We start from the raw sequence: 13,086 nt of genomic DNA, 5'->3' as shown, positions 1-13,086 counted from the left end.
ATACGGTTTTTATAGGGATGTAAAAATGCACGCAAAGATAAAAAATGACTTGTTTTTCTTTGTTGTATTTGACATATAAACAACAAACAAGCTGGGATACTGAATTATATTCTAAAAAAATTACAATCTCAACATTAACCCTTTAAGTGCCAATGTCGTATATATCAGAAATGGGCTATGTAAGAGGGCGAGTTAGAAATCGTCATTTTTGGTCTAACTCGTAGGAATTGGATTGTCCTTCATGGTCAAGCAAATTCAAAAATCAAAAGTGAGTCTTTCCAGCAAGATTTTAAGCCAAAAAGTCAAAAAAATGCAAAAAATTTGACAAAAATCCACTTTTTTAAGATTTTGACCGTTTTTTGACAATTTTTGGTCAACGAGCGATCTAAGAACCTTCAAATTTGGTCCTGCTTTACTTGATTCTGTCCTCCAGCGAATTAATTTGAAGTTTTACCACTGGGCACCTTTCTATCATTCAGGCAGGTCCGCGCAGCGGTCTAACTCCTTCCAGATCCGGAGGCTTATAAGCCTTTAAAGTTTGAACTAGTGATTTCCTTTAAAAAATTTAGAAAAAAATGACCGTGGCACTTAAAGGGTTTATAAGCATCAAATAAACCTTCAAAAAATTATCCTTTAAACTTTTCTTAGAAATAATGCTATTCTATACACGTTAATTTCAAGATATCAAAATATCTCAATCCTGTAATAGCTGTCCGATCTTACTCATAACTGATTTATCACTAATGATCGCCGTATGGTCAACATTGGGAACTTCAGTGACAGTTACTGACTCATTTTGTTTTGATTTGAAGGAACCACACAATCTCAACGATTCGATATTCACAGTTCCATCTCCATCACCCATTATCAGATTGGCAAATTTATCTGGAAAGCCACCATCATATTCTAGAGTCTCCACGGTAGACTTCTTGATCACGCCATAGAAACATTGGATAGGTATTCCAGGGATAGAATCCATCAAAGCTGTTGAATTGACAATATGTTTTCGCATGATAGCACCTTGTGGAAAACCAACGTCGATCAAGAACTGATCTATATCACCAATATAGTATGTTTTACTTTTGGTTCTGGCAATCACGTCATTTTTAGACCAGAATTTAGCAGCAGGAAGCATGTAAAGGTTTGAGATACTAGATCGTTGTTCACCACGGATTGTCAAAGGATTGACAATAGCTTGTGGAACACCCATTAAAAGACCAGCAGCATATAATTGGACTTGCTGTTTAGTACCGGCAAACACTCCTGAAGATTAAAATGTGAAACGATAATTAGTTAAATGACACATACCTACATGGATCGATCAAATCCCACAAGCATCAGACATGAATGGAAGGATTAAGAATTCTACCTCAAAATATTCCACTATAATAGTAAATATACCAAATATAGGGAGAGTTTGAGAAAAATCCAAAATCATCAAAATGAAGAAAGGAGGGGTCCGTTCTGATGGTAACATTGTTCGGAATTTTAAACTTTGCAACCCTTACGAAAAAATTAGAATCTGCGCAGGTGGTGAGGTAGTGAGGAGCAGCAAAGGCATGTCTCAGGGGTGGCCGCCCATGTTGTATAATTGGAGGAGAAGAGGTTGTCCAAAAATTTATCACAGTATCAATCACAGTTAAAATACACTGAAAATTGACGAGTTACTTCGAATCCTGACCTGACATTGGAATCCATTGTTTCAAATATTTTGATTTCCAAGCTTGACTTTGTATGGATAAGAAGTATAAACTCATTGCACATCCATAACTGTGAGATAACAAAGTGACAGGTGTATTCCCATTCGATACATAGGTTTCCTCGATCAGATCCCTCAATTTAAGGTGATAGTGGTCTGGTTGTCGATCTAGTGAAGATTCGAAAGAATAAAATTAAAGACAAATGGAGTGATTTCTATATCAAAAAATCTATGAATTTGCTCCGGTAGAGTAAATGTTAATGGTCGTGAGTGACATTTTCCTGAGAAAAAAGAAAACCTTTTCGTATGGTTACTTTTCAACAAATTAGATGCAATAAAGTCCTTAATGGATAAAATTAATAACTGCTACTTTTGAATGAAGTCCAACCTAAGCCCAAATAAAATAGTTTCCAAGGAAATAGGAATACTGGGATTTCAAGAAGAAAATCTTGTATGTTGAGTTTTATCGTCACAGAGGATTTAAGGGGATAAGATCGTTGTAAGAGGAAACCCTGGGGATACCTCGGCAAAAATACCCTAGGTGGCTCGGTAAAAGTGCGGACGGTAAAGGGTTTTTGAACTTCCCAAGTCCCCTCTAAGGGGTAGAAAAACAACGAGAAGTTAAAAAAAAGTTTCTCTAAGGGTCACTTTTTCACATCGTCGATTTTGTAAACTTTCTGCAAAACTTTAGGGAACGAACTTCACATACCTGGGGAGTATCTGAAATCATAAGGAGCACCACGAATATCTTTTCCACGTTTATATCCAAGAGTTTCAAGGTAATCAGCTAACGGTTTGATATATTTAATCAATCCTAAAGTATCGACTGTTTCGAATGAAGTTGTTTGACCAAAATCGAAAGTTCTTGTCAAAACACCAGGAGAATTGGCGACCGTCATATCCTTCATGTTCCAATCAAGTCTATAGAAATAAAATAAAATAAACCAGGGTTAACATTTAGGTCATGTTCAGACGTTATGGTTTCGTATCATTCCGGTATGGTTTCTGTTACGGATCGAGAGTGTTCATATGTATTGGTTTTGGAACGTTTCGGAGCAAGAAAACGAAGCAGTTCCGTTCCGATGAAAATAGTTTCGATCTGTTTTACTTTGTAACGTCTTCTTTTTTGACGTTTCGAATTTTGACATTCACACTAGTTTCGGAACCGTTTCGTTTCGGAACGATACGGAACAGTAACGTCTGAAGATGATCTTATTTACCTACTCACTACAAACCAACGCCAAATTAATGTTCATTCAGTTTTAGATGAATGTTGAAACAACGTTGCGATCTCAAAGTTTTAATCTATTCTGCGGACACCACTCTGCTTTAAAGGGATGTGGCGAATATGGGCGATCTGTGCTGGTTGTTCAGCCAAAATATTCAAAACCGCGTTGCCTTTGGCTTGAGAACAAAAGTGATTGGGTTTTAATTTTTATGTTTATGATCAACGTTTCTTTTGGTGTCGCCAACGTTGGCAGATTCTCATCTTACACAGCCATGGTATTTAGAGAGTATACGATCCAGCGCGTAGTGATCAGGATCTGCTAGGAGATTAGAACCGGGCAAAAAATAACAGTACTCCTTATTTCTAACTCCCAGTAAATGTGCTTAATGAACACGAATTTTCCAGGTTACAACTTTCAGAAAACTCGTTTTACGCTAAGTAAGCTACCAGATCTTATCAAAAAATGCCGCAAATGTAAACGTTTTTGTAAGAACATCCAAAAGTTTTGAAGCATTCGGATGTTCTAGCTTTTTCAGTTCCAAGCCCTACGAATGTTCTTATAACATGTTAGTATTTTCACCATTTTGTGAGTATTTCCATTTTCCGAAGAAATCGGGTGTTCTAGAGCCTGTATATAAAGCCTTAAAATATTCTGAACTTGTTCTTAATATTTTGGCCATCGAAACCTTATGTTCATATATAGTTTGTTCTTATAAAAAACGCGTAATTTCTAACCTCATATTGTCAACCCAACAATTGATAGCTGGGGGCAACAAAGATTTGATATCCAACCACAGTGTGAAGTAAGAACTTGTTGTGGAATAACAATACCATGCTGGTTTGGATGGTTTCCCTGTAAGTTTCGCTTGTAACTGGTTTCCACCTGTTCCTGGGACTAAAAGTAGATTAAAAATAGTGTTTTTTAAACGGCTCGTATTAATTTAAGATTTCACTTTTAAATTTAAAGACTCCCCATTCTGCTGATTACTACTTTAGGCGTACAAACTTTCGTGAATAGAAACGATTTTCGCGAATTTTGGCCATTTTCGCGAGAGTAAATGTCTTTGAAAATTTTTAACAGGGCTATTCACGAACGCGATAAACATTTTTTCCTCAGTTTCGCGAAAGTAAATGTCGTAAATTTCGCGATTTTTCGACCTCGCAAAAGTTTCTGCTCGCAAAAGTTTGTACGCCTAAAGTAATCTTCAGAATATGGCCACAACTCCCAAACCATTTGATATTTCGACTCCAAAACTTTGCACAAACGTTATCACATTGCATCAATAGCAAGTGCATCATCTAACAGAATTTTATACCCAAAATTCTATGTAATTGGATTAAAACGTAAGAAAACCTTTAGTATTAAACTGATTCGTAAGAGATGCCTTATATCAAAATATCATCAATTTCAAACTTACCAATGACAACAGGGCTCCGTCCACAAGTCACATAGGAGATCCCTAGAACCAGAAGGTTAAATAAGAGTACCAACTTCATTGTGTATAGTTACACTTATGTAGAAATCTAACAACAGTCCCTGAAGTAAATCTGATCAATTTATAGTGAATGTGACCGTTGCATAATATACATTTCACTTTTAAACATATAACATTCAGAATTTTTTCAGCTGTTTTCTCTGCTGTTTGATAGGGGAAAATATTTTGAAAACTGATCACACAAATAAACAAGTAAAACGTCATTATAAACTTCTTTTATCACGTGTAAAATTACATAACAAAAGATTCGAGAACGTTAGAAGCTTGTACACGAAGATAGTTGGTCAGGTAATGTTTGTTGCTGAGTCACGTTCTTTCGTGATGATTTATCAAAATTTCCCAGTTGAAAGTTTTTAAGATTCTCAGCGAAATTCGTTAACATTTTTGACCTTCTATAAGCTTCTAACTCAATGAAATGCAATCGTATATCCATCCCCACTTAATAAACTTAAATCGATTTCGATTATCCTTAGAGTCTGGGTCCTAGAATCTGGGTCTTTTCCAACCGCAAGTACCTAATACTCTCCATTTTGTTCCGGTCAAACTGTTTGCTATAACTAGTATAATATTACCTCTCTTGAATGACATGGAAATGTACCCAAAAAGGGAAAGATTAGACGATGTTATCGTCCGTTACAGTGATAGTAAGGCGGGAAAATACAATACGCGCGGAGTTTACAGTCGTTAAAATAAATCGGCGGTAGAGTTTCGAAGAAACGGCGAAGACTGGCAAACTCTACCGGTGTAGCAGAAAATAAGTACTCCCTGAACAAAAGTACTCCCGGAGTAAGTATTTCCCGGAAATAAATACTCCCAGAGTATTTTTTTCCTGGGGAATAAGCACTCCCTCTAGGAAATAGGTACTCCCCTTGATTTAAGCCAGGGAGTACTTTTTTCCTAGGAAAAAAGCACTCCCAAAAAGAAGACTCTCCATTGTATGTGTTCGAATGTTCGAATTAAATTTGGAATGTTTTGAGAAAAAACTCGAATGTTTATGTTGTTCAAGCTTCTGAGATGAATTTCTTTATTTTCAATCAACATGTCGACGAGTAATAAGCACGTCAATTTGCAGGATGTTGAAAAATATATCAGAAATGGGCAGTACCCCACTAATATAAAAAAGAAAGGGGCTAAAAGTAATTTTCGAAAATCATGCAAACATTTTTCAATCGTTCATGGTCATCTTACATTTAAAGGGACCAGAAAAGTTATTTTTGAAAATGAAAGAAAGCAAGCCATCATTCACGATGTACACGAGGGCATTAACGAAACCGTTTTACACTGCGAAACTGTTTTTTTTTTTTTTTTCGAAGTTTTCTTTTACATGTATTAAAGTATTTTTTATTTCGTTTATTTTGTTGATGACAGATAACACTATTCATTCTGTGCAGAAATAATTTTTCTCCTTTCCATTCTTTCATTTCCCATATTGATTTTGCCTTCAATCAAATACTTTAGTCACGAACAGGTTTTTGGCAAAAAAATGAAAATGGCGAAACTCCTAACTACTTAAAAGTTCAAATTACCCTTGTTCTTGTTTTCAAATTGACAAATAAGGCATACCAATCCATTAAAAATTTCATAACGATCAAGAAAAAAGTCAGATACAAGGTACTGTAATGAAAAATTTCCCGATCTCAAAGTGAGCACTTTCTATTTCATTTTTCCGTGATTTCATACTTCATGCTGAGATACAAGTACAGCGTTCAAACATACGCTCATACTAGAAAAGATAAGCATCAACAGAGAAATCAAAACGTTTCCTGGATTCATGAGGTGCTAAGAATTATGATAAATGAGCGCTTTTTTAATTAGGCGTGCTTATTTCCTAGGAAATTTATACTCCCGGAAGTACTTATTTCCCAAAGGAGTCGTTATTTCCTAGGATAAGAGCACTCCCGGGAGTATCAATTTCCTAGGAAATATATACTGGGGAGTACATATTTCCCGGAAATAAACACTGTAGAGGGCATTTTGTAAAATCGCTCGACTGTTTTGTTAGAAGCACTTGTTATACCTTTTTGGAAAGCTAAGGGGTAGGGGAATCGAAATTACTATGTTTCCAATTTTTTTTCGGACACTTTGGTGTGATTTTCGGACAAATATGACGGTCTCAGGCAAAAATCATAGGGTTAAAAATTAATGAAAATTTTAGCTCGAGAAAACGGAGACCTGTTGTATATTTTTGGAAAGCTCTCAAAAAATTAAGATTAGAGATATATTGCAAGTATAGGTGATTTCTGTACCTAACTCGAGATATTAACCCTTGAAAACCGTGTTTTTCAGCCAGAAACAGCTATTTTGTCCAGTTTTTGCGCTTTTTGAAGCTCAATATCTCGAGTTAGGTACTGAAATCACCTATACTTGCAATATATCTCTAATCTTAATTTTTTGAGAGCTTTCCAAAAATATACAACAGGTCTCCGTTTTCTCGAGCTAAAATTTTCATTAATTTTTAACCCTATGATTTTTGCCTGAGACCGTCATATTTGTCCGAAAATCACACCAAAGTGTCCGAAAAAAAATTGGAAACATAGTAATTTCGATTCCTCTACCCCTTAGCTTTCCAAAAATGTATAACAAGTGCTTCTAACAAAACAGGCAAGCGATTCCAAAAAATCGAACAAAATTCCCCCTACTAGAGTACTTATTTACTGTGACACCGGCTTGAAACTCTTTTCGGAAAAAAAGATTCGTATTACTAGGAGTGGGCTATACAGGGTCATTTTCATTTTTTTCGTCAAATCATGTCAAACTAAATTTTCTTTAGCTCCGTATGGCATATCTAGGCAGGATTAAAAAGAATTTTTGAGATATTTTAAATATAAAAAATGTGGGAGCCCCTTTTCTGGCCCCCTATTAGACTCATATAAATATATAATTATATGACTAATTTTATCATTTCATAAAGAGCTATCCGAAATGGGGATTCCAGAATTAAGACAGAAAATTTATGATGTATTGTAGAAATATGATGTATTGCTTCAAAACACAAATCATTCCATCCCATATCACTTTCAAATTGTTGCAGATAAATATATCAAAAATATAATGTCAAACAACAAAACTAATAATCCATTATCCAAACTTTCAAACAATATTATCGGTAAGAAGATTCTTCATAAAAATTGTATTTTCGGCTCCTTTGCAAAGACGCCTGCATTATTATCCGCGAGTCAGGTTCGTAATCAGTGCCATACTCTTTCTTCGGGTATCTCCACATAAAACATAAAACATAAAACATAAAATGGTCACAAATGAAGTGTTCAAATTATATGGTTCGTATTCGGATATGTTCTCCCGTTCTCCTCAAGTCCACGAGACTTTGCCCATTTCCGAAGTGCATTTATCCAAATGTTCGTGTTTTTGTTTTTAGAATTTTGCCATAATAGAAGAATAATAACATCATCATCCAACAGCTCGAATTTGTTGTCATCTTTATACATTTTTTTTATACTTTTCCTCCTTTGATTTTGGTCGAACGGCTATCTTCAAAATATTTGTGTTTGTTTTTAAAAAAATCGAATGTTGTCAAAAATAATCGAATGTTTTGGAAATTCGAACACTACTCGGCGCGTGAAATTATGTTAGGAGAAAATGGTTTTGATCAAAAATATTACTTCTAAAAATGAAGTAAATAATCTTAATTTCTCCTGAATGGTTCAACAGTTTTGTTGTTTCCGTATTTGTAAACTGCGTTTTGTTTGTGGCGGGACGGCGGAAAAGAGGGCGTATTATCAGAAATTTTTTGGCGGGAGCGGGGTATTACAAATCAAGCGGGGTATTACAAAATAATACCCCGCCGTAGGATAAGAGCGCGCAACCTAAATAAAATCAGTCATATAATTACGTAAATAATTGTTTCGATGTCCGTAAAAAAAGGGGAAATATAGACGGGCTAGGGCTCATTCATAAATCGTGTAATTCAATTGAAATTCCCTCTAGAAATTGGTATTCTTGATCCAAGAACAGTTTTGAAGCCTTTCAGAGTCGAAATTCATGTAAAAGTTTCAATTTTCCGCTTTCAGATCCCTTTTTACGTCTTCTGAACTTCACTGAGGTAGTGCTAAATTAAGGAAAGTGTTTTTATCACATAGAGCAAATTGTCGGCAGTTCTACGAGAATTTACATTATTTCAGATATAAAAGAAGTGCTTACAATTCAAACATAAATTTTGATGGATTTTCTGTTGTTCGAGATCATAGAAATAAAAGGTTGTCCAGTTTTCATATATTTAGGACGAGAAGTCACTCCCTCTAGGTAGGAAAAATAAAAATTTTAAGATTTCACAATTTACACTGACAAATCTTCACCTGAAGAGGTAATGTGCCAAATTTAAGCAGGAAAGAATGTTTTCTCGCCTTTATAGTCAAGCCTTCCTCTTTTTTGCCTGTGTAAAGCCTTTGGGCTACGCCCAAAATGTCCAAAATTATATTTCTCGAATAAATGTTTTGATATACTTTATTTCTATCCCTGAGAAGTGAATGTGCCAAATTTGAGCGGAATTCAATCACTGTGTGTCTCATTTCCAACATAATTTGGGTAGTTGGGTAGATGGAAAAAGATTGATTTGAGGGCACAAACCTTAGTCTACAAAAAGGCTTCCCACATTTTTTTTCTTCATTTTTGTTCAAAAATTCTATTTGATCCTGTCTACACTTATAATTTAGACCTCAAAAAAATTTAGTTTGACATTTTTTGAAAAATCACCCTGTATAGCCCACTCCTATCCGTATGCGAATTTTCTTCGGCTTTTTTCTTAGATAGTGGTTCCTCTTAGACTATAGCTTAGTCTAGGTTTTATTTCGAAATATTAATGTACACATGTACACAGTTTAAAAGTTTATAATTTAAAAGTCAGGAATCGAAAAAAAATTCATCCCTGAGCAATGAACAAAAATGTAACAGGGTTTTTGCTAAGCTTAGAACAATATAAATCTCGCTAATCAAGGTAGCAACATATTCTATAAAATAAATGATACGCAAAGTTTATTGGATAAAATTTACTTTCACGGAAAGAAACTTTCACGAATATAAGAAAGTTCACAAAATCTTTGTATTTCGCGAGCGTTAACTTTTGCAAAGGAGTTTTTCAAAAATGCAGTTGACGATCTCTAATTCGATTCTCAAGGAGTTCAAGGGGTATTGGTTTTTATTGAATATGGGAGGGTATCGAATAGTGGAACGTCACCCAATTTATATTTTGAATACCACATATTAAAACGATTACTCGTTGATCGGTATATATTCGCAAAACCTCCTCAAAACCTGGGCTTAAATAAATGTTAAAGTCTGGAAAACCAAAAAAAAACTAAAGAAAAATTAATATCAAATATCGAGGTACTATAAATATAAGAATGTAATAAACTATGTCCATTGCAGTATTCTTATTCATCAGGGTTCAAAGAACATGGATGTCTAAACTCTTGGCCATGTTCGTGTATCCAGAGATTGGAAACCCATTTCTCACCAAGAAGAACTGGACACGCTGCATGTTTCGTTTCAAAATCACCTTCTCCATTCTTCTTCAAATTATGCCAGAAAACACCCGAACCTTTGACAGCAGACGTTGAAATTCCCGGTCGGACTTTTATAAAGGTTGTGTCACCTCCTCGTTCGACTGTCTCAAAATAGAATAACATAGTTGCGATTCGATTTCCAAAGTCGTATGCACCAAAGATACTCGAATCGTGCGGTGGTTCTGCGAAATCATAATGTGCCTCATAATTGCCACCTATTCCGTAATTTGCGACTTGTAAAGGTTCTGAATACGTCATATCCAAGTTGCCAAGAGCTCCGACTCTGTTAATGACTCGAGCAACGACGCTGTCGTTATACGGATGTAGCCACGTGTTTTTACTCGTCCGGTATTCGGCTACTCTTAACTTCCCCGTATCTACATCATAAACTTGAGCGAAATGTAACTTCATTCTCGCCGATTCTTTGATATGGTCGACTTCGAAATCACTTAATATACCATGGTATAAATCGATGCGCGGTTCATGGTATACTCTTTCCTGTTTCAAAGGTTTCAAGTAAAATTGAGGATGAGGAGTGTGGTACTTGCAGAACAACGTATCCACGTATTCCTGATCCAAAATCTCCTCACGTCGACATCGTTTCTCTTGTAATGTTCGGTTTAATGGATCTTCATTTGATGGTTCCACAGTTCCTTCAGGGTGTATTCCACTAACTAAGTAAGATTCATACCAACCGATATTTTCTTTGCGTTTGATCGCACGTTTGCCAGTTCTATCCAACTTTAATGCTTTCTTACTGGCTTTGATAGCTTCAGAGTAGTTCCTAAGCTTAAAGTTTCCCCATGATATAATATCATAGATATCCGACAATCGGGTATATTGCCCTAGCGTTAAATCATCAGCTACTTCTAGATTTTCAAACTGTCTTGTAACATAAGACGCCCACTCTATACCGTGTTGAAACATCCAAAAGTGATTTGCATACATAGCGATATCGTGAATATCATCGTAAGAGAGCTCATGCGCAGGCTGTCTCAAACCAGAAACCATTTCAGACACACTTAGTTTGTAAGTGTCCTGGAGTCTGAAAAGCAGAAGATGGGAACCTCTCAGTTCGTTACTTTCCTTGAAACCAGTTATACCTTTCTGGTAATGTGTCAAAACCTCAAAATGTCGTAAAGATTCTTCAGAGGTTCTTATCCAATCCAAATCTTTCCAGTCCGTTAAAAATCTTTTAAGCAGCTTGTAAGAATCGGGCGGGTTTGAGATGACAATATCTTTGGTTAGCCCTCTGTTATGAAGCATTTCTACGTCGTTTAAAAACCATTCCAATCGGTCTAAACGTGCAGTTTCCCTTTGATAGTAAGCCAAGAACTCAGCACCAATGTCCCGTTCAAAACTAACCAAATCCTTCAGCTCCGAAGCTGTAAAATACATTTCATTCAAACTGGAGCAAAATGTCACTATTATTCCAAGGAATAACGCCATTGATTTTTGAGAAGCCATTTTAGTCACGAAAAAGGAACGCGCAGAAGCGCTTCAACCTGCGGCCCTGCGCTCTCCTCAAAATCTTTTATCTAATGTTCATAAATTTGAAAATATTTTAAACAAAAGAAACTGAGAAGCTAATTATGCAGCATGTGTTAAAATACAGCATACAGTTTTATGATATTTCGACACGTTTTTGTTTAATGTATTGTTTCCATTGTTTTATTCATAATGTGTGTCATTCATGAAAACGTGACCTCCCGCGCAGTTTCTTGTTTATAAATACTCAAACATTATAGCTTCGAAATATAAACACTTTATCAGTCCTACCATTAGGCAATACACTTTTTTTTTTATGAGAACAATTTTATAAGAACAATGAGGCTCAAAAATGCCAAAAAATAAGAACAATTTAAGAACAATCCTGAGCCTGGAGTTGCTGAGTTTTAGGTAAAATAAGGGCCAAATTAATGAAATTAGGGTTCAAACCCAAAAATACCCCCAAATTTGCCCTAAAAATAAGAACAGGATAAGAACAATTTGAGGCTCGAAGTGCCAAAAAAATAAGAACAGCCGAGCCTCAACAAATATTTACTGGTTCTTATAAAAAAAAAAAAGTGTAGCTCAGAACCACTGCACTTTAAAATTCATTTAAAATATCCTAGCCATAGGAAATGGGAGAATATTACCTAAACGTAGTATTTGATGTTCTTCTTAATAAATTTAATTTATAGAAGTGTATTTCTCAGGTCTATTGACCTCTATGAAACAATCTTACATCTTTACAATTTATAGATATTATCATTCCATTGGTTTGTCAATTCTAGTTTGAATTTCCCTACGGACGGTCCGTTTACAACATTTGTTGCCAAACCGTTCCAAGTATCAAGTATCGATGCTCCTATAGTAAAGTGAATTCGTTTGGTATCCTCTAATGCTAATGCTAAGATTATGCTTACGTTGAGGTCGATTTCGAAGAACGAGTTTCTGACATAGGGAAGATTTATCATAGACATTAAGATGTTTATATACTTCCACCATGTCCCCGATTTTACGCCGGATCTTGAGGCTGGGTAGGTACATGACTTGTAAACGTTCTACATATGAATGGTTTCTATAACCACCGACAAGTCTTGTGGCCCTACGTTGGACACTTTCAATTGCATCAGCCGTGGAGACCAAACTGCTTGCGCGTACTCAAGGTGAGGTCTCACAAATGCAATGAAAAGTGTGCGGAGCATCTCGGGAAAAAGGAAGTCAAAGCTTCTGTTAATCAATCCAACGATCGAGTTAGCCTTCTTGATCTTGGTGTAGATGTGCTCTTCAAAATTCAATTCACTATCAATAATCACTCCAAGATCCTTCTCTTGATCGACATGTTCTAGGACAGAGCCAGCGATCTCGTAAGGATGTGCATGTTGAATGTTCCAGAATTTCCCTAGTGTCAACACGTGGCACTTGTCAGGATGGAATTTCAACAACCAGTCATCAGACCACTTTTCCATTGCCTCGATATCGTGCTGAAGTCTAATTACATCTTCAGCGTTATTTATTTCTTCAAGCAGCTTTGTGTCATCGGCAAAGAGGAACATTTCTGAGTTGGTGACTTCAGCTAGATCATTGATGTAAATAACGAAAAGGAGTGGACCTAAGACACTTTCTTGTGGTACACCACTTTGCACCTGGCATTTCTTA

At 35.8% G+C, this 13,086-nt stretch overlaps 2 protein-coding genes across 4 annotated transcripts in view; both read right to left on the bottom strand.

The window, feature by feature from the left end:
- Positions 1–38: 38 nt before the first annotated feature.
- Positions 39–13,086, bottom strand: part of LOC136804021 (lysosomal phospholipase A and acyltransferase-like) — a 33,223-nt gene continuing 20,175 nt past the window's right edge. For all 3 annotated transcript variants that reach the window (XM_067060762.1, XM_067060763.1, XM_067060761.1), the window contains 5 exons: positions 4,346–4,387; positions 3,663–3,822; positions 2,409–2,620; positions 1,682–1,867; positions 39–1,263 (listed from right to left, as the gene is read on the bottom strand). In XM_067060762.1, coding sequence (XP_066916863.1) covers positions 695–1,263; positions 1,682–1,867; positions 2,409–2,620; positions 3,663–3,822; positions 4,346–4,387 — 1,169 coding nt within the window. In that variant the 3' untranslated portion in view covers positions 39–694. The remainder of the gene's footprint in view (positions 1,264–1,681; positions 1,868–2,408; positions 2,621–3,662; positions 3,823–4,345; positions 4,388–13,086) is intronic.
- LOC136804020 (prolyl 4-hydroxylase subunit alpha-1-like) lies at positions 9,223–11,583 on the bottom strand. The gene has a single exon (XM_067060760.1). The coding sequence runs from the start codon at positions 11,407–11,409 to the stop codon at positions 9,811–9,813; it is 1,599 nt and encodes a 532-aa protein (XP_066916861.1). The 5' UTR covers positions 11,410–11,583; the 3' UTR covers positions 9,223–9,810.

The sequence above is a fragment of the Clytia hemisphaerica genome, unplaced genomic scaffold, assembly GCF_902728285.1.
Source record: "Clytia hemisphaerica strain Z4C2 unplaced genomic scaffold, Clytia hemisphaerica genome assembly, whole genome shotgun sequence".
NCBI lineage: Eukaryota > Metazoa > Cnidaria > Hydrozoa > Leptothecata > Clytiidae > Clytia > Clytia hemisphaerica.
This window is presented reverse-complemented; position numbering and strand designations above follow the sequence as displayed.